The sequence below is a fragment of the Gambusia affinis genome, linkage group LG02, assembly GCF_019740435.1.
Source record: "Gambusia affinis linkage group LG02, SWU_Gaff_1.0, whole genome shotgun sequence".
Lineage (NCBI taxonomy): Eukaryota > Metazoa > Chordata > Actinopteri > Cyprinodontiformes > Poeciliidae > Gambusia > Gambusia affinis.
In genome coordinates, this window is record NC_057869.1 from 21,191,300 (window position 1) to 21,213,002 (window position 21,703).

At 34.3% G+C, this 21,703-nt stretch overlaps 1 protein-coding gene across 4 annotated transcripts in view; it reads right to left on the minus strand.

Annotated features, from left to right (window-relative positions):
- LOC122820063 (protein diaphanous homolog 3-like) overlaps window positions 1–19,035 on the minus strand; it is a 153,748-nt gene extending 134,713 nt beyond the window's left edge. For 3 of the 4 annotated variants that reach the window (XM_044097243.1, XM_044097254.1, XM_044097235.1), the window contains exons 1-7: window positions 18,470–19,035; window positions 16,354–16,386; window positions 15,698–15,880; window positions 14,245–14,349; window positions 9,015–9,145; window positions 1,633–1,707; window positions 1,491–1,560 (exon numbers count right to left, since the gene is read on the minus strand). In XM_044097243.1, coding sequence (XP_043953178.1) covers window positions 1,491–1,560; window positions 1,633–1,707; window positions 9,015–9,145; window positions 14,245–14,349; window positions 15,698–15,880; window positions 16,354–16,386; window positions 18,470–18,589 — 717 coding nt within the window. In that variant the 5' untranslated portion in view covers window positions 18,590–19,035. The remainder of the gene's footprint in view (window positions 1–1,490; window positions 1,561–1,632; window positions 1,708–9,014; window positions 9,146–14,244; window positions 14,350–15,697; window positions 15,881–16,353; window positions 16,387–18,469) is intronic. The other variant, XM_044097247.1, reaches the window with a different exon arrangement.
- Window positions 19,036–21,703: the final 2,668 nt, after the last annotated feature.

Consider the following 21,703-nt stretch of genomic DNA (forward strand, 5'->3'; position numbering starts at 1 on the left):
AAGTAGTCAACGTTGTTAGATATACCATATTTTAAATACATAGTACAGAAAGGGAATTATATTTTGGAAAAATGTCTTCAACCAGCTAAAAAAAAAGAAAGAAATGTTGGACTCTTCATAGCACAATTTTATAATGTAACTTTTAGAACATTATTAAAAAACTGCTTAGGAAAACAGGAAATTTGCAAAAATAGGAATTGACAGACGAAGCCAGAAGAATAAAAAAACAGGTTCAACAGACAGCTGGTAGAGAACACCTGTCTTCTTGGCATAGTGGGTACCTGCTGTCCCAAGATGCCTCTCCAGCCCAGGAAAGGTCTGGGCTTACAGAAAGGCCTACGGGTAAATGCTGGTGTCTGGCGCCTGTTGAGACGCAGGATTACAAGAGACCCTACAGCGAAATTTATGCCAGAGGGGTTGTATATCTGTCTTTGCTGGCTTTTAGCTTCATATGAGGATTTTTTTTTTCTATGTAGTAACTTATGAACCATCAGCAGAGAAAAAAAAGGCTTTATAAAATAGTGTTCACAATAGAACATTGTGGCTGATTCAATATGACAGTCAAGGGATAATATTTTTAATCTTTTTTAAAAATTTAAAAACTAATATATCTAAAAAAAAATATATATATATATATATAAATATATATATAATATGATATTATTATATAAGCTATAATATTTATAGCTTTTATACTTTCATTGAGATCTTAAATGAAGCAATTCAACCAAAAATCATTAGTTCTGATGCAACGATGAATAATATATAAATAATTTGTAAACTTTGTACAGGCATAACATAAATAATTGAATATCTACCAGCAACATAATATTTTTCACCCCTCTAAAATGTAATAGGTTAATGTAGCTTTGGGAAAAAAATAAAAATAATAAATAACTTTAAAGTGTAATAGTTTCAGTTTCTTTACCTCTCCAGTTTGCTCATCAAAAACAGGCACATTAAATAGACATCATATTCAATAATTCAAGAATACTTGTAATGCAGCATTTATTGTACAGATTTTATATTTAGAACGCTATTAATTTAGTTATACAAATTCTTGATCTAACATATGCATAAATATTATTTGATTACTGTGATGGGCATTTGGTAGGCAGATCACTTAGTGAAAGAGTGTTAAAGTCTAGCCCTGGAGGGCTGGTATTCTGCAATGTCACAAGTCCACCACACAGGAATCAAATGACTGAATTAACTTCTCATGCTATCAAATACTCTACATAATCCAGGTAATGTGACTGAGTTATGATAACATAGAGACACATCTAAGGTTGTGGAACAATGGCATCCATGGCTGAAGTTTGACATAGTGGAATGTGCTGCAGTCCAAGAGAACATGGTAACAAGTTCATGTGTTAGATAGTCACTGGTAAAATGTTATTACCTTAATGGTTGAACCATTTTATTGCAGTATTAGTAATTTATTAAATCATTTGTAGCTTCAAAAGCAAAGGGTGAAAAATTGACATTACCTTATTGTTCATGAAGGCTTTGAGACACTGGACAATTTTATGTTGGTTTTTTGCGTCAATCTTCTCCGGCCTATGGACATGACACAATAAAGGTGAGGATATATAACCCACTACAGAAAAAACGAACTGAATATAAACTTACTGTTTCTTGAAAAGCAACCTCTCCAAAATGTCCAACAGTAGTCCAAGGCCCTCATGCCCAAAGCTCTGCACCCAACTGGAAAAGAATACAATAAATCAATACCACAACAGCTTGAGACTGACATCTGACAAGAGCAATTTCATACTCATCAACCACCGTGCAAAGTTTTTAGACACAAAAACAAGCAGAAATCCAAACTCTGTGCTGAGAAGAAAGGCAGTAGCTATAAATGTTGCAGTTCTTGCCTGAGAAAAAAAAAAGGCTTCACTAAATCAGTCCAGACAGGGGGAAACAACAAAGCAAAGGCACACTGAAGGAGTCCACAACTCTATGATGCAACATAAATATTTTTCTATGAAATAAAAATAGTCTTAACAATATTTTAAAACTAATAATCATTTAATCTTTCTTTAGAGTGCAAAATAAATTTTGCACAAAAGTGACTTTACAAAAACTGCAATTTCTCCAAAACTGATAAAAGATTCAATAGAAACTGGTGATCACGTTCAGCTGCCTGCTTAGGGAGCCAGATTAATTTTTTATTTTGAGACAGCCAACTTGGTATTTCTTGCAAGCAAGGTGAAAGAGTAGTGACCTTCTCTCAGACAGCTGACCAGTGATATACAGTAATGGTAAATCCTGTCCAACCTTATATGTTCAGTGTGGCTAGGGCAAACACAAGTCACACCAGCACCTCGTTAAAAGAATTTAAACCGTCAAAGCATGATGGAAAACTTTAGCAGCAACTTTACCAGTACCTTTTTAAAATATTCATACAAGTAACCAGTCAATACCTAGTTAATGGTGATCCTAATAGTGATAATAATTGCAGTGCAGTTTTGAGCAAAAGGACGATTTCAATTCTTACAGAAGGTATCCTTTTCAGACAAGTCTCTCCCTCAAAAAAAGATGTATCAAATTACCTGTATGAAGGCTGACTTTGTGTGCTCCACATTGTTTGAACTTATGGACACATCTTAGAGAAAATGGGGCTTAGTGAGTAATATCTTTTATTAAAGAGTAATACTGAAAGAATAGAACTAACTTTTAATATAGATGTATTTTCTTGCTGGAAGCTATATCTGTCAGAGACTAAGTATATCTAAGAATAAACACTGAAGTTAGTAAAGACAATAAAACTAAATCTAAGGTTGGTTTATTTTCTCCAGCTTTTCTCTTCAGTATATCTTACCTTAACTCTTAAGGAATATCAAACAAAACGTATAGCTAGGGATGTACTGAAGCATTTTGCTAAACAGTCCTTTTAAATCCTAAAAATCACTGATTTGATTTAGTCTCCAACATTCAAATCATAAAGATTTTTTAATAATTTAATTTCCAAAATAATAGTAAATTGCACAGTCGGATCAAAGCAGCAAAAACTTTCCAGATTTTAGTATAATATTTATAATCAAAGAAAGTTTTACATTCAGAATGTGAAAATGGAACATTTTTAGTGCCTTCACCTCCCTCAAATAAACCTGGATATAAGCTTTGAACATTAGCATTCACTCATGATCATTTAATTAACCAGCAGCATAGCATTCTTTCAAGCATCAAATCAACAAAATTCTCAAGGTGGAAAGATGGAAAGAGAAGCTGTAATCTGAATTCAATTTCTTGAGATGAGATAAAAGCTATGGTGTGCCCATGAGGTATATCTGTCTGTTTTGTGTTGCTGTATTGTTTCATCTATATTAATGGAAATGTGATTTAAAAATTCTGAGCTTAAACAGATGATGAAACATTATTATTTAAAAATGTTTGTTGCAATAACAGGATTCCAGTGGGAAACTTTATCTACTGGCTTAGGTGTGCTAAGGTCATAAATTGTATACAAATTCTTTAATCGTCCTTTAAGAATTTGAGGTGGCTTATAAGTCAGAGTTCTGAATAAAAGTTATGTAAATAAGTCAATTGTATTCCTTCTTTAGAAAAACAGGACAAGAAGGAGACTAGATTTGAGCAACTTTGAGATATTTTTGAGTGAGGATGAATGTGTTACAGGGTCAGAACAAAAAAGGAGGGAAGAGGTAGACAAAACCTGTCACAGCCTTGATGAAGATTGTAAAAGCTGCTGCCAAGGAATCTGAAGAATGACGCTTTCATGTTAAGGAAGAAAGGAAAAAAAAAAATCAATTCAGCTTTCACTCTTGAATGTGCCATGGCCCAGGCCATTCGGGTTATAGAGTACACAGCAACAACTTCATTGAAATGCATAGTTCAGGGGCAATTGCATGTTAGTTTTTCATCATCAGTAGGTGAGGCATAGAGCAAAAGAAAAATAATCCGATGATCTATGGAAGGAATTATTGCTGCGGAAACCAACAAGCCTACACCATCAGGATCTGCTGCTATAAATTTTAAATTTGCCTTGAAACACATTAGAGAAAAGTGGAAGGGATCGAGGTGACAAATCGGCTTTCAAAAGCTTTTTGAAGTTTTAAGCCGTTAGACATTTTGAAGATCTTGGAGGTCAGAAACTGGCAATGTAATAGCTTTCTGCCATGTCCTGAGAAAAGATTTCAGTCGCAAGAACAATTGTGCAGAGTCCATTTATAAAAGGAGGGTGTCTCTTCTTTCTCTATAGAAGGTCAAAGAGACCTGGGACAAGACAAATAAAGCAGGTTTTCAGAACCTGCAAACTGTGCAAATTCATTTAATGTGTGAGAGGAGTAAAAAAATAAAAAAAATAAATCACACAACAGAATTTTCCATGTCTTTTTTGAACACTACATGTGCAGTGGAACTCAAAAGTACTCCCTTTCAAATTGTTGATAAAATTTCAATTCAGATTTTTTTAGAACCTTAATGTTATATACATAACAAACCAATATAACCAATATAAAATTAAATTGTAAAAAATTAGACCTGTGAAAAAAATACCAAAAATAGCAAAGCTGCATATAACATGGTTACATAAATAAATGGTTAAGATAACTGTGCTCTTTGCTCCTTTTTCTTCAATTTCAGTATTTCGTCTGGAGCTTCTTTTTCTTTTTTTCAAAGCAGATTAAATCACAACCACATCCAAACACTAGTTAATTTTGATCCAAAACATTAATTTGCCCACTAAAGAAGAAGAGGGTTTAATTTTTCAGTTTTGCAGTGAGATAAAAACAAAAATCACATCCAAATTAAGGCAGTAAACAACCAAAGTAAACAATACAGATACTGAGATGATAATAGAGCCATTTGATTCAGTAGAGTTGGGTCACAAATACATTGAGAACATGCAGGAACCTGATCCTAAAAGACTGGAGTTGGTGTACATTATACTAACGTTCACAATAGTTTATACATATTTCATTTGGAAAATGCCAGTGTAGCAGATACACTGGCATTTTCCAAACCATACAAATATAGTATCTGTTAGACAGCTCAGAAAAGAAAATCCATCAACAGTCATTACAGTCTATCCAATATGGTTTTGCTAGTTATTTCCAACTAAGGACATCGACCAAACACGAACGTCAGCCAAACAGAGTCTTACAGAATTATCCACAGGTGACCAATTTAGGGATAAAACACAACTAAATCTGTGTGATGTCTTCCTGCCTGTTAATCCTTGAGCAATTAAGTGTTTTTTTTTTTTTTATTTGTCATACAGCCTGTCTAAACAACTAAAGTATTTTATATTCAGTTTGCTAATCTAACATACTCTGCCAGCCCTTGGGTTTCATTAGTTCCTAGCATCTGGCAGCCCTCCCACATCCCCAATGAGAAAACTTCAATTACATTCTTTCCCTGAAACTCCTCGGTCTGGAGCCATATTGAGCACAGCTCATCACAGTGCCGTGAAAATACATTGCTGATTTACATCGAGTGGTTCACACAGCCGCTTAGCAGGACAAAGAGGAGACAGAGAATTTATATGATCTCATTCCAAATCGAGGATTGCTGTAGGTGCTTTAACACCAAGATAATTTTACAAGTAGACCTTCCTGAAGAGGTCTGATTTAGAACAGTGTTGTTCATTGCCGAATTACAAAAAAAATCTAATTCCTGTCCAAAGTCTTTCCCTTCATTCTTCGTCCAAACACAACGCTTTGCATGTTCAGTGCGAGGCTGTGGGCTGTCCCACCTCTTTATTTAGTGCGTAGGAAAGGAAAAAGAATACAATTATTGAGTCAGTAAAAAACTATTGTTTCGGAAAATTTGGAAACAAAGGGACAAAGTTACACTTACAGTAACTTTACAAATGGTACAATCATTTTTTGTGATATTCAGCTTCAGGGTTTCTAATGTATCCCATTATGCGAGTGTTTTGTAGAATTATACAAGCATAACGAAGGTAAAAGCTGCATTTATTTCTCAATTAAAATTATATTAATATAGTAATCACTATGAGTAGATTGAATAAATTTAATATATTCTATATTGGGGTTTTTTTTTCAACAAACAGAAAATTGAGAAAATAGAATATTTTTTTGTTGCAACTATTTTGATTTTGCAACATATTTTATAATATTTGGCTCAATTAATTTTATAAGACCAAAAGTGCAGATCAGCATTGGATGTTTGGATCATTTTGGAGGTTTTCTGGCTCCGTCATCCTGGTAGGAATCCCCAAAGGGAGACCAAGATCAGGCTGGAGGACCTCATATGTTCCTTCTGGCCTGGTTACATTTTGGTATCTTCTTGTATGACCAGGAAACTGACGCCAAAGAGAGGGATGTCTAGGTTTTCCCTTTGGACCTCCTAATCTTTTAATCACCATAAAGATTGGGAGCACTAGCTGAGATACTGAAATGTTTTAATTTCCTACCTACATAATAATCAGAAAAACAAATAATTTTCACTCAACTATAAGGTAGTTTGGTAAAGCGCATAATATTGGAAAAAAAAATTAAGGCTGTTTTCTCAAAGAGTTGACAAGCTTTCCTGAGAAGCAAATAGTCTTGAGCTGAACAAAAGGCCTTATCTGTTCAACTTTATTGTTAAGGTGCGTCAGCTAGAATCTCTGGAGAATCCTAAGAGTTTTAAGAAGTCAGCGAAAGTTTTGCACTCCACAGAAATACACTAACTTTTAATATACAGTTTCAATGACAGCATAGGTCTTTAAAGTGCGATAAAGCAGGAGGCTAAAGTTAAAGCAATGTTAAAAATCTATAACAAAAGAAGAAATATTTCCACAGGATATCTAACAAATGTTGAAATGAAAAGTTCTTTTGAAAAATACCTACTGCATAGGAAGCATGACTCATTATTTGTAGTTCATGGCAGTGTGAGGCAGAAACGATATCCAAGGTTTTGTTTTTTGGTATGATGCAAGTAAGAAACAAGAGTGTTTACTTTTGTGGAAGCTAAACTAAAAATAAATGACTGTGGAGTCTTAAACATGAAGGTCAGTTATAATACAGTATCAAAAACCAATTTCCACTTTTTTGTCAGATCCATTTATCAAATCCATTTTATACAATTACATTGTGTGGCCTTGCTGAACCTACAAGTTAAAGCTGTGGCCTCTTCTTATGAAAAGGGACGGAGAACTGAAGATGCTGAGGTAACGCATAAAAGAGTCAGACAAGTGCCAGAATTATGAAATTAACTTTAGGATGGCCTGCTCTACCAGAGAGATCCAGAAGGGAAAATATATCCTCCTGCCTCCTCTTGCAGGCTACACACATTGCACTGAGGAAATGCTCGGGAGCTGTTTGCATCATTGCCAAGAAAGTGACACTGATCAGCATCCAAAAATTGTGGCAGACAAAAAGGTTTTACTTCCAAATCAATCTAGCAACTCAGGACTTTAATGGCGCTATTAGAAGGCGAGAGGTTGACGCCGTTTCTAGCCAAGCCAAATTTATGATCTCGTCCATACTTTTGTCATTAGGCTCGAGTCTGACAGTCTGACCAGTGGTCCCTTCATCAAACACCAGAGATTACTGGCCACATTTCTCCTGACTGTCACTTTTACTGAAACTACTGCAACATAAAAAAAGAAGGAAGACATTTAGAAATATATATCCACTAAACTGAAAGACTAAACAAAGACTGGAAAGGTTTTAAAATAACTTACAGCATGTTGCTGCGTTATTGTCTTACTTGACACAATTACAGCTTGGTATTTTTATATGTTGGTTTTACTGAAGAATATTGTTTGAGTTAAGCAGCATGCTCTGTACACATGGCTTCATATTAAGTAGAAATAGCTGAACCCGGCATTATTCATGATTATTTCAGATTTAGATTTAAAGTAATCTTGTAATTTTACCAACATGTCTCTGCTGATAGGAAGTAATATTAATGTTTTGGATTGGCCCAGTCAGCGTGTCAACTTGTATCCAGCACAAAATCTGTGGAGGGACCCAAAGACTGAAGTGATGGCAAGCTCGGCCTCAAGGACTTGGAGCTCATCTCAAAAGATAAATTGTTGAAAAGCAACTGGAAACAAGCAATAAGCCTGTCAGTAATGATAAGTGTGTATTTGCTGAAATGCCAATAAAGGGTCTTTGCCTTAATTATTGAAAATAGTGTAAAATACTTTTGACATTTTATTAAAAACTAAGAAAGATTGTATTTTCTTATAAAGGTTTTTACATTTTGTAATGTCCTAGGTGTATAAACTAATTTGGGCCTAAATATTTCAGTTTGCCGAGACCATAGGAACAAGTTAGAAACAATTTGAAGGTTAACCTGCAAACTAAAAAAACAATATTGTTGGAAACATTTCAGAAATTTGTGCAACTTCATTATGTTATCTGATCTTTTTAACACTGAATAGATTTTTAAACCGTTAAACTAAACTGTTAACTATTTAGTTTATCTAAATTATTCATGTACAAACTCAGGATTGCCAAACTAAATATGTGAAAGTAATTTTACACAAGCAGCCAGCTTCTTTGAATGCTACTTCACTTTTGATTAAGGAAAATGGGACATTTTGCGTCAAAGAATAAAACCTTGTAATGCCTAATATGTCGCATTAGAGAGCAGGCCCTTTATTATAGCCGCTTTAACAAAGAGAGAGAAAAAAAAAAAACAGCTCATATACATTAAACTAAGATACGTTTTTAAGTAATACAGTTCAACTACGCATGTCATAATTAAGAAAATGATTGCGATGTTAAAAGTTAATGTGAAATGCCAGAAAGGAAAGAGGAAAAAGCCTCGATTACAGCAAAAAGCAAAGCTCATTAACACAGTTCAGGTCCCTTATTCACGTTTATTAAGATCTGCTGGAACTGAAAGACCTTTAAGCAGTTCAGAGTTCCAATTTAAACATTTGAATAAATTTACACAGTGCTAAAATGTAAAGGCAAAATCTGAATTAAAGCACATTTTAAAATATATAATTACGAAACAGGCAACATACATAGTGACTAAACTAAAGAGGGAACTTTAGTAACTATTATTAGACTTTAGCATTTTATCTGTACCTCACAGGGTTGCTTGTCAGGGACACTCGCAATGAGTCTAGACAGGCAAACAGACGTTCGTCCATCACCCCTGACTTCAGCTCACTGAGGAATTCCTGCGGAGATATCTGATGGCTTTTCTTCAGGCTACCCTGAAAAATTTAAGGAAGAAAAAGAAAAAAAATCCCTTATATGTCTATTTAAATTTCAAGTAAATCACAATAAAACCAATTATGACATTAAGTTAATATTAATTGGTCCTTGTATGGGTATGGCCAGCCAGTGGGTAGGAATTTGGCACCACAGTTCAACCCATGATATTTAAGACATTTTGAGATTCTTTACCACCCAATGGCAATATCAGTATGCACAAAACGTATGGCACATAGCAACAGACGGGGGAACACGAGTGGGACATATTCTACACATTTCTCATATCCTTTATCTCCTGCACGTTTTCTGTCATTACAACAGTTTGATTAGTCGTTAAAATGTGGTAGTGTGTTTAAGCGTCTTTAAATGCACAGTGAGTTGTACCAACCCCGGTGTGGCTGAACGAGTTGAGACGTGCTTTAGAATACTTCACGGTGTTTATTTCCAAACAAACCAAGCAAACTGAGAAATGTTGTTGGATGCAGATAATGTTAGCTAAATGATGACTGGCTAATCTGCTGATATTTCACATTAAGCTTTTTAGCAAGAATACTACTCTTGTTCAGGGATAGGTAGGAACTAGCTACATTTACTCACCAAAATGTTCTTGAATACTATTATCATGAACCATTGTTAATCTTGAATACATTTCTGAGTACTCTAACCAATACAAGAAACTTCAACGAAGAAAGAACAAACATTTTAATCAAAAATGTATGAGACACAGAAACACGACGCTTTGTTGTTCTAATGTTATCGTCTGCCTGCTCAGCGTATTGTGCCATTTGGAGATGAATAATTTGCATCGTACCAAAACAGACCATGGCTGTAATTTTCAGTAAAAAAAGAATGCAGCATTCAGTTTCTCTTACACTTTTTCACACATTGTCTGATTTTGAACTTAAAGACAGAATTCAAAGATTGTAAATAGGAATGCATTGATTCCAGTTTTCTTACCAATTGCCAATTACCATTCTTTTAAAAGCTTGACACGATTTTTATTTTAGCCAATGTTTTTCTTTCTTACTGAAATGTTACTAAATATAGCAAGAAAGCTGCTGAGTTGGCAAACATGACTATGGTTGACTGTAAACGTGCAGACATGAGCTGGCAGGCCGGTCTGTTGGTCAAACCTCTCTCGTGAGAGAGCAGAAAAGAGTGATTGATTTTACACTTTTATTGAGGTAGATATGGTCGGCGGATAAGATCATCTCTAAAGCATAAATCGGTGCACCCCTAACTGGAAATATTAGTTTCTTAGACATCTGCAACATTATGAGCTAATGCTTATCTTAATCTCAGAATAATTAGTCAGGATTTTCTGGTGACTCATGGGGATGTTTCTTAATTTACAGTTAACAATAGTCACCCCATTGTTGCCAAGTCAGCAAGCTTCTTGATATATTAAACAACGTTTCAGACAAAAAAAATGATATCGGGCAAAATTGGAATCGGTAAGTTAGGCTTTTTAAAAGATCGGTAATCAGCGATCGGCCAGAAAACTGCAATCGGTGCACCTCTATATGTAAATACTGTCTAGGACGTCATTAGCCTATTGTTTGTTTTGTATTAATAAACAACATGGTTATTCTTTCATTTGAAAGGTTACACAAAGTTTTGTTAATGTATTTTTACTAAATAAAAAGCCTGTTTACTGCCTCCCACTTAAAAAAATAAATAAATAAATAAGCCATAGAAACCCCCTAGGTATATTACTCTAGAGCCGTATATGAGTAAGGCATAATTCATTTATCAACATTGATCAAACAAGACTGGTGACAAAAGACATCATGAATGCAGAACTTCAGAAAGCTGCATTGGCTACCCTACTTATATGATTTTCAAACTTTTATTTAAATATTTATTTTTAAGTTTATATACAAGAATAGCAATAAAAGGTGCTCAGTAAAGATATAAATGCCAATCCATTTATAATGATTTTGCAATCAGCAGAGAAAATAAAAGCTTAAACATGTCTTTGAGCAGCAGACAGCACTTCTTATAGGTTATATGGTTCTGCATAAGCTCCCCCCCCCCTCTAAAACAACCATAAATCATTCAAGTTTGACTTTTTTAAATGTCAAAACAAGCCTTTGAAGAAAGCAAAAAGAAGTGACAAAAGAATCTATACCAAGAAACAAAAGCTTGTTATAATTTTGAAATAAGGAAACAACTTCAAAAGTTCTCAAAATATCATTCGGTTCACTTTAAAGGATATCTGCTTGGCATCACTTCACAGGGGCATCCTTTGACCTGACCTGCTGTGGGAGCGAAGGGTAACTTCCACTGCAAATAATACATTTCTCAGTGTGTTTTGCCTGTGTGGAGAATGCTTGGGGCCCAGTTGATATAAAGAACAATGGAGCAACACATGTACTTTAACCACCCAAACTAAACCCCAAGAGAAAAGGTCTTTAGGTTTAACTTGTGCTCATAAAGTGCATGCATACTTCACAGTCCATAAAAAAAGGACTTTAAAATGTAAATAAATGTGCATTTAGTTTTCATAAAAAATAAATAAATAAATAAAAAACACAAAGCTATGGACAATATATACCCAAAAATGTCTTAAAAACATAAGACTATTGAAGACCACGTTTTCATTGGCCTCAGGTAGAAATTCCACTCAGGTTTTATTGAGTGCATCAGTAGTCTTTTGAGGCTCATTTTTTAATTTACTTTTTTTTAAAACCAAGCAGGAAGACTTGACAATTTCACATGTGCCACAATGTGTTTTTTTCCTCCACTGGAGACTATGGGCTTTCTTCATGATGCCCTTAAAATAACATCATTATTCAGAGGTTTTCTGACATTGACCATAAAATAAGCCGTGCAAGATTTCATTTGAGTTTTTTCTCTCTTTTTTGCTGTTATCCTTGAGATTTTTCTTACAAAATAAATGTTTTACTTTGAGAGAAGCAGGCCTAGTTAGTAACTAGATTTTTCAGCTTTCTACACATAAAAATAAACATATTTTCAAGTTCATAAAATAAAACATCTGCCATAATTCCAAATAGGCCTGAAAAGAGAAATGCACAGTCTTTGTATAGTAAAGTTTTACTACGCAACAGATTGTGTTGACCTACATTTGCAAGGTAGATGAAAACTATCTTTGACAGATATGCAAAAGTTTTAGTCGTAAGGCAGCTTGCTAAATATTTATTTCCCTTTATTACCTCTTTGTGAAGTGAAAATAAAATCTTTCAGGCAAGCATTTTTTGCAAAGTTGCATACGTCTTCTTATTGAATTTGAAGTTTATTTACTTAAACAGAATAAAAATATTGACAGGTTTAATTTTTTGTGTTTATTTGCATGCCCTTAATAAGGGCAAATATTTTGCTGTACATGTTTTGTTACCTGCATTGTTTTAAATGGTAATACAGTATCCCTGAAATATTTTAGAAACGAGTGCTTATTGCTATACTTATTTGTGATCAGTATTGCAATAAGATAATGAAGATTAACCTTAAACTGGTTAATATACTGCAACAATAAAGATATTTAGTAAAGCGAGATATTTTTAAATATGGTATAATCAAAAACTATGTTAGTCTTCATATTGGTTTGTTTTTAAAACATTTCGGGGGGGAGGGATTCTCAAAGGGCAAATGAGAATATACCCTACAATCAACACTACATTGTGGCAGTTTAGATGTTTTTACTGGGATGGAAAATAAGATTTATGCATTTCAAAGTAGCAACATTGCTACTTTGAAATGCATTTCTACCCTTTCCTAAGATTTTTCTGTGCTTCAGGAAAATATTTTGTACTCCAGCTTTCACTTCTCTGAAGCACAACAGGAAGTAAGGGATGGTCTGATGGTCTCTAAATAAACACCCCATGAAGTTCAATCTACAGAGGAATTTTTTTAATTTTTTTGCATGAATCAGTAAAGTTATGAAAACTTGCATGCATTCTTTTAAGAATTTGAAAATAAGAACAGCAAAGTCTGACTTGGATTTCAAAGATCTCTGAGAGACAAAACTAAAGGGATCTCTGAAGATTCTTGGTGTTTCAAAGACAAAACTGAGTAAAACATAATTTCTTGCACAGCAAGGGCTCTCCAAAAAAAAAATCAAACTAGGGGTCGTTGAGAGGTACAGCGGTTAGATCAAGTCAACTACTGCAATACACATGATCCAAGGTCAACAATTATTTTGAGTAACAGCGCACATGGAAAGTGCTTCTCAAGAGGGCCATCTACCACATTCATACAACATTGCCTTGTGAAAGGTTATTGCATTTTTTTCTTTTGTTGCCTTACAGGATGAAACTCAAATGAATGCATTTTAAGATGTCATATAAAAGCTAGAAAAAAAATTGAATAAATTCACAGAATTCATGAAAAATAATCTAGAATAGGACTTAGGTTCATAAGGTAGTCCTCTAAAATGGTAAAAAGATATCATCACATGTAAAAATGTTCACATTACTAATTAGCCAAACATTAAACCCGGCATATGTATCGTTACTGGAGTCAGCATGCAGGCCATAATGCATTTGAATAAGTAGCATTGAAGATGAGGTGCACAATCAGAAGATTAAAGATCATCAAAGCTATTACTTTGCACCCACAAAGCGACCACATAATACACTTTTTCCGACCAGTAATTATCCTGTTCCAACAGATGTTAACAACTGCTAAAAAACTACACCATAAACCATCGCCAATTTCTGATTTTCTTTGAAGTCTGACCAGAAATTGCCTTTTTTTTTTTTTTTTTTTTTACCAGGAGATACAACATAGGAGAAAAAACACCCATCAGGTTCACTGACAGAGGTAGCAGTTTTAAACCCAAGTGAAAATGAATGAATTATAAAATTGTCCCTATTTAGGCATCAAAGAATATGTCCATAACAATTTTCATTGAACTCAAAGGGCATATCCCAGCAGATGGAAGTTAGTAGTTTTGCTCCACTTGCTCAGTAGAAATTGGTTTTGGCAGTTGACCTGACAATTAGTGTTCACAGAAAATTGCCCATTTTTGATTTCTTTCTAACAGAATTGTATACCTCAAGCATTAAACAAAATATGACATGACAAACTAGATGGAAAAAATACATTTGGTAGTAAACTTGTAAGCCAAAGAACTTACTGCTTTTGAGGCTGCAAAAATATACTGGAGGACCATTTCTCGTTTTGTATTAAGGTCTTTTTCCCTCAATGGAGTCTTTTTGTCCTCATTCAAGTTCATGTCCTCCTGAAAAAAGGTGAGAGATGTTTGTTCAAAGACAAATACAAACCACCAAAAACAAAATGACAATTTTTTTTTGTTAAAACCATATAAACCATAAGTTGTGGCATCATGTATATGAGGAGCTGTTTTTAACACAATAAACAGTTTGTCTGTCAGTTGAAAAGAAGATATGGAGTTAGGCGAATAGAAACAGCAGCATCAAGTTTCCTTTTAGTTATATGCATGTAGTTTGTTTATAAACATATGATTTCTCTGTTCTGCCAGGGCACTTTCTGCCTATGAATAAACACAGATGCTTTGTGATTTGAAACAAGTTGGGATGATGTCAGCCATTACAGGTGTTTGATTGGGTGCTTACCAGTTTGACTCTTAATGGCAATGCTTGGTCCTAATTAGAGTAACTAACATGGTCTAAACAATCATTCCTGCCAATTACTGATATTATTGAAAAAATTAATCATAAGCTCTAATTGGGTTTCACATCATTTTCCTGCTTCACCCAGCTTCTCTAATTGACAACGTCTTGACTAACAGGAAGAGACGATGTAGATTCTGAAGCTACTTTTAATCACACTTAATAGCATGTGCACTGTTTTGGTTCATTTATTTTGATATTTTGAAAAGTTATTGTAATGCAAGGTGGATATATCACGATGACCTTTAACATACATTTTTATTAGAAAAATATTTTCAGGAATTCACAATGCAAAGCATGTACATTCTGTGCACTGAAAGGAAAATGCCATCAACTTTGTTTCTTTTTTTGTCCCTGTATCTCAATTACTGTTTTTTTAATTAAGTTGCTTTTTTAAAGAGACTCAGCAGTGCAGATGCAACCCATTAAATCAGCAGTCATTGCACCAAAGTGGTCTTTTACAAAAAGAGCAAAAACAAAACAAAAAAAAAAGAACACAGTGGACACAGCCTAGCCTTTGATTCAAGCATTAACCAATTAAAACAATCAAACTGTTCACATTTTTAATACACATACTGCACTTTGTTTTAGCAAGTGACTCAACTGATTGCATCGGAGTTAGCAGGGCTCACAGAATTAAAGGAAAAAACAATTGTACAGGTATGTCAACTTAGCAGGCGTAAAACCTAAATTGTCTGTTTCCTTACAAAATAAGGCACTGCAGAGTCTTAAACTTGTAGATGTTTAGTTTATTCTGAAAATGAAGATTTCACCATATCAACTACATTTCGGATAGAGCAATCATTTAAAAATTTTTGTTTATATCTTTATAACTTTGTAACTGGCTTTGCTTGAATTAGACTAAGTGTTGTTGTCACAAAATGCTTTAAATTAAAAAAGAGAATTAAGGCAAGTTAGCATAATGATAAGACATACCATCATCTTTTCAAACAAAGCCAAAATCTCTTTTTCCGACGTGATCTTTGAAGAGAACTCCTCAAAATGATGGAGGGTTGATGCTGAAGCAGTGGACCAGTCATTGGAGTTATGTTTCGATAGCGTTAGGGGTGGACGCTCCTTTTTGCTGCCAGGAATTCGAATACTTGCAAATCTGTCCAGCTGTGGAGAAGAAAGAGAAATAATTTCTTTACGTACAAGAATGTTTTGGGTCCAGCTGGAATGGGCTTCAGCTCACTTCAGTGTTAATGTGTGAAAAGAAAGAATATATTAATGCAAACACAAGGTAAACAAAACATGAGATTATAAGCACATCTAAGAAATTATTACATAGAGAAGACAAAATCTGAACAATAGGCAAACAGCACTAATCTGTGCATAAATTGTATGAAGACAAACAAACTCTGCTTGACAAATACAATGCAAAGAATTTTCTACTCCTTAATGGAAAGTTGACAAGGAAATTATTTGTAGTGAGAAAAGCAGCTATCTCCATCCAGATGTCAGTAAATCTAAACTATCGCAATAAATACTAAATTCCACTTCACATCAATGGATTAGTTAGTCTTAAAAAGGATTATGTTAAATTCTTCACATTCTGATAATAGAACATGTATTAGTTTCTCATATCTTACCACATCGTCTGTGAGGTTTCTAAAGGCCAAGTTCTATAATGGAGAGCAAAACAAAGAAAGAATTCAGGACATAAATCAACTTCATCCTCTGGAAGGCAAATATTCCTAACCATTTTTTTCTGTTTAGAAGGCCGCACTTCTAAACAGCAGGACACAATCCGACTCACAATAGCTCAAAAAAATGTTGACACAGTCCGACTCACAATAGCTCAAAAAAATGTTGCAATGTCTCAAATTAGGGATAAGAATCTCTCTTCAGCTTGCAATTTTTATGCCACTTGGCAGCCTTTATCTGACATTTAATAAATAATAAAACCAGAAACTAATCCCATAATATGTGTTCACTCCATTTTGTACTGAGAATGAAAAAAGAAATCCTTGAAATGTGTTGTTATGTAAGCGACTGTGTGGCACAGAAGAGCGAGGCCGCGAGACAGATAAAGCAGATAAGACAAATTGACGACCAACTAGTTTGGTATTGCTAGTGGAAAATGATAAAAGCTAATCCACACCTGGAGACAGACAAATAACAAATCTAAAACTTTTGAAAGTGAAGACTGAAAAGTTTGTTGTCACAAACAACCTGATTGCTGCAAGGTCTTAAGGAGTTTAATTCTGGCCTGAGCACTGAGCATATGGCAAATAAATCACATTAGGTGTTGTGGAGACAAAATGAGTGATGGCAAAACTGTTAACTACCAGAGGTGCACCAAATTCAGTTTTCTGGACGATTACAGATCTTAACAGCTTACCAGCTTTTACCGTTAATACAATAAATTCCATAATATATTGCAATATAATACAAGGTAGATATCACTTATTCTAAATTCAAAGTTCACTTCAATATAACTTGTACTTTAATAAAAATGAAATACAATCTTTTCATATCCTACTGACTACATGTCTAACAATGTTTAATTTATTTTATTATGTATATTTCTTGGAATGTAAACTCTTGATCACAAAGTTCACCTTCTTACTTTTTAGCAACTTTAGCTGTTTTAAGTTTTAGCATGATTTGATACACAAAAATTGACCCTGGGAAGATTTTATCAAGCTTGTGTAATGTTTCATTTCTCACTATTGCAATCCATTTTCAACACTCCTGATTTAAGCCATTTCCATAGATAAATGTCAGACAGTTTCTGTAAACTAAATAGAATAGAATAAACCACTATCAAAAAACTTAATGAATCGCTTTCTTTCTACAGCATGTAATTATATTCAAGGTCAGGCTACCAACCTGACTTTGCAACCCCTTTTAGATCCCCAGGAAACCCCAATCACAGAGGGTCAATAGTTTCCTTTAGCTGACTAGACTGGACTGGACTACACTCTCTGAATATGGCCATGACATTGACTTACACTCACGGAGTCAAAACACTGGGGTCAAAAAGAAATTAACAAAATTTGTGTGATAAACAACTTTCCTGGCTACAAGGCCGTCACGTGTGTGCAACAATAAACAACCCCCTCACCGCCTGCCAACAACTATGACGATTTGTCTAGACATCAACATCTCCCTAGCGAATGGAAGCAGACAGAGCCTTGATTGGTTTGTAGTAGCAGGAACCACAAGGATTAGGGCTGCTAACCCCCTGTGCTAATTTTAACTTTGGAGTCCTAACATGCAACAACAAAGTCAAAAAAACAGCCAAGGTCACATTTAACATGGACAATTAAGGCAAATACAAAATGTTGCCATCTTAAATATGATAATTCACATGTGTGAGCCAAGAAAGGTCTATAAAAAGAGAACATTTCTTGCAGGTGTCTTCTTCCTGACTTGTTGTTTTTTGCATCAGGTTTTGTGTTCATTTTAAAACAATTTCTTTTACGCTAACTAAATTTAAAAAAAAAAAAGCATTAAACTAAATTTAAAAAATCTGTTCTTTACAAACATTTAAAACAAAGTCAAAACACACATAATAGATACTATTAACTCCCTTTGTTATTGTTTTTTGCCAGTGGTTTAGTTTTTTCCTGTCACTAACAAAACGAGTCTGACGTTAGTTTGAGAAAGGATCTCAGTTTGTCTGAGTCTGACTCATATTTACTTTATTTCCCACAGAGCTAGAACAAATTGAACCCTTCTATTTATTCATTTTATACTTACAAACTTTGGTTTGCGGTCTCCTTCATCAAACCCGGACGTGCTGTTGTGAGAACTTTTCTTCTTTTGATGCTTACTGTCTCGCCCTGTGGTGGATTCAAACCTTTGGCTGTGGCTTTCCATGTTAACTAAATTTCGTCTCCTTGAAGTGATTGGAGTACTGTAGGAAGTTACTAAATGTCTGTAACGTCAGGAATCACACAGGTGTTTCTAGCAAACTATGAGTTATTCAGCAAACGAGGTATATTTCTACCACTAAGTTAGTAAAACAGAGAACTCCAAAGGTTAACGTAGTAGCACCGAGTTCCAGCTATCAGCCTAGCTAAGAAAGAAGTAGGCTACATTCATTATTTTACACTGGCTTAACTCAGTGCTAATCCAATTTAAGAATTGTCACGTAACGCTTAAGATTACAATACCAGGGAACAGTTGCAAAAAACACAACAGTGTGTCGCAGATCCTTTACATTTGCCCATTAATAAGAAAATAAAGAGCCATTACAAGCGAGGTTTGAGGCGCTTCCTGGAAAATATTACAGATTAGCCCCTGATAGTTTTTGACAGACCCGCGCTGTAAAACGTCAGTTCCGTATGTTCAACCTAACCAATAGATTAAGAGATTTTGCACTTGCGGCTTCTGATTGGTGTAACTGAAAAGTTTTAGAGCTAATAAATGGATTTCATTGGCCGCAGCGTACTGTCAAATCTTTCTTTAGTAACTTGAGAGCAGTGTCTCCCATAGGTGGCGCTTGGTTTAACCTGCTTTATGTTGTGTTTCTAGCATCACATCTGTTTTTCTCTTAATGGATTTGAAAGTTAAATTAAATTAGAATTTGTTTTCTAAAATAAGTTATTTCATTCTTGGGTAGGTTTTGATTGTTTCTAGTTTATTCATTAAAAAGGGACTATATCTTTTTTCCATGATGTTTTAGATGTGGAAGCTCATTTTCATCTGTGTTCCTTTGCAGGTATAATAAATCAAATTTGTTTTTGTCATTCACTTTTATGCTGATTAAAATGACAATAAAAACAACAATGTGCAACAAATTATTGTGAACAATTGTTGGAAAGATAGTTTATAGAAAACATGAGGAAAAAATGCAATAATATTAAATATATCAAATGGACAATCTTAACTGCACTTAAGCACCTTCAGCAGCTTAAAGAAGAAAGTTGTGTAACAGTTTCAAGGTTGGGCTTTTGATGTGGCAGAATCATTTAGTTCAAAAAGTTCATGGAAATGCTCTGAGGAGACTTTGACAGTCTTCAGCACCCTATTCATGCGACGACTCTGAAATAGGTGCCAAAGGGTCGGGATGTTGCAAAGACATTCTCAGCTCCCCTCACTAATCTCTGCAGTGTCCTTTAATTTAGTGTATTACATATGTAACATTGTTACTTGTCTTTGTGGAATATAATCATTTGTTTTCCTTCCATAACACTCTCCTTTCCAGCCCATATTTTATATTGTGTTCTTATTTTATATTTCCATGCATATTTTTCCCAAGTTAAAACTAAAACCTTTAAACCTAACAGCAATTTGTTCTAAGCTATAAAGGTATTTTAGGGAACAGGGACGTCTTCTTGTACTGGTAAAAGTTTATCTATGGTAATTAATAATAATGAAAACATAAATTAAGAAAAACATGAAAAATAAGTCCAAATCACAACATAAAATACAATGGCTTCAAACTGCGTGTTTATTTATGAAGTTTGCTTTTGTATTTCAAATATAAGTCTTTAAAGTCCAGTAATGACTCTGAGTACTTATGCTCCCATTAGCTTTTTCATTCTGTAAAGAGGGAAAAAGCTCAAACAAAATTCTCACTCATGAATAAATGCAAGGTATTTGTCCAAGCATCAGCAAGATTTTCAGAAAATGAATTTAGCACATGAATTCTGAATATTAATGTCACCCCTTTGTACAAGGATCAGCTCTAAGTCTAATTCAAATGAATGAAACCTTCAGCCATGACATCAGATTTGAAGCTCCTTGAATTAAGCTTCTCAAAGCCTTGTTATCTTCAAAGATTTTAAATAACATGAAGGCCATCCAAAGGACTTCCAGCAATATGTTAACACTCTTCGTCTGGACAAACCTGAGCCTTAATTTTCTTTGACACTGATGGAGCCATTCTAATTGGTTGCCACAGGGTGATATACACAAACACTTTAAGAGTCAAAGAATCTGAATTTCAAAGTTTCTGGCATGGTAATGACATTGATTAAGGCTATTTGAGAAAACATTCCAAATAGATCTCAAATCCATCTTTTAATTTGCTTGTTCTATTTTTTTTTTTAAAAATTAGTTGGGCTTGATATAAAAATATCTTAAATATTTTTACTATTTTCAAGAAAGAAACTACCCCCCCCAACAAACAGAGACAAACACTGTAAGACGCCTTGTCATAATAGAAAACATTTAAAAAGTCTCAAGTTGATATTGGAGAATGCTATGAAACAATGGTAAGTACTGTTTGATTTGTGTGAAATTGTAATTTTTCCTTGAGTTTTAAAAACAATCTTTCAAAATTAAGCATAAAGACTCCTACCTAAAAAAGGAAATTGTATGCTCGCCATAAGCTTTATTGCCATTGTGATCAAATGTTGTCGCTGGGGGAATCAGAATCGAAAACAAGTTTCCATTTAGTGTGCCTATACTGCCATCGTCTGTTTTTAGCTGTACATTACATAACCAGAGCGTGCCTCCTAGTTTTCGTTTGCAGCTGGATTAAACCATGACATAAATTGGGCATACTCCATACTCTTTTCACAGCTAAAGAAAACTTTTAATTAAATGTTAACCTTTAACATTTAATTTCTTTATGCAAAAATGTCGAATAATTTTAAAAATGTATGATTCCTGCTTGAAGGTGGTTATCTTCATTAATTTGAGTATGCATTCTGATTAATCATGTTTGTTAGTTTAATAGTGACATTTGAAAATATACAGCTTGATGCTTTGGATTAAGCATTTTCATTATGCCTGAATTGAAATCCTCTCTGATTCTGGATTGCAGGCAGTTTTTTTTTATTTTGAGGTTTTCTTTTCCAAAACAGAAGTACAGACATATCATATACATACATTAGAAAAAAGAAAAAAAGCTTTCTTCAAAAGATGACATGATTCTAGTTGAACATTATAGTTCAAAATGTGAGCTGCCTGAAGCAAAACATAACTGTCATTTCTTCATGCCAAAGGGTGTTGAGTTCATTTTGCCTGTGGTGCACAAGTGCA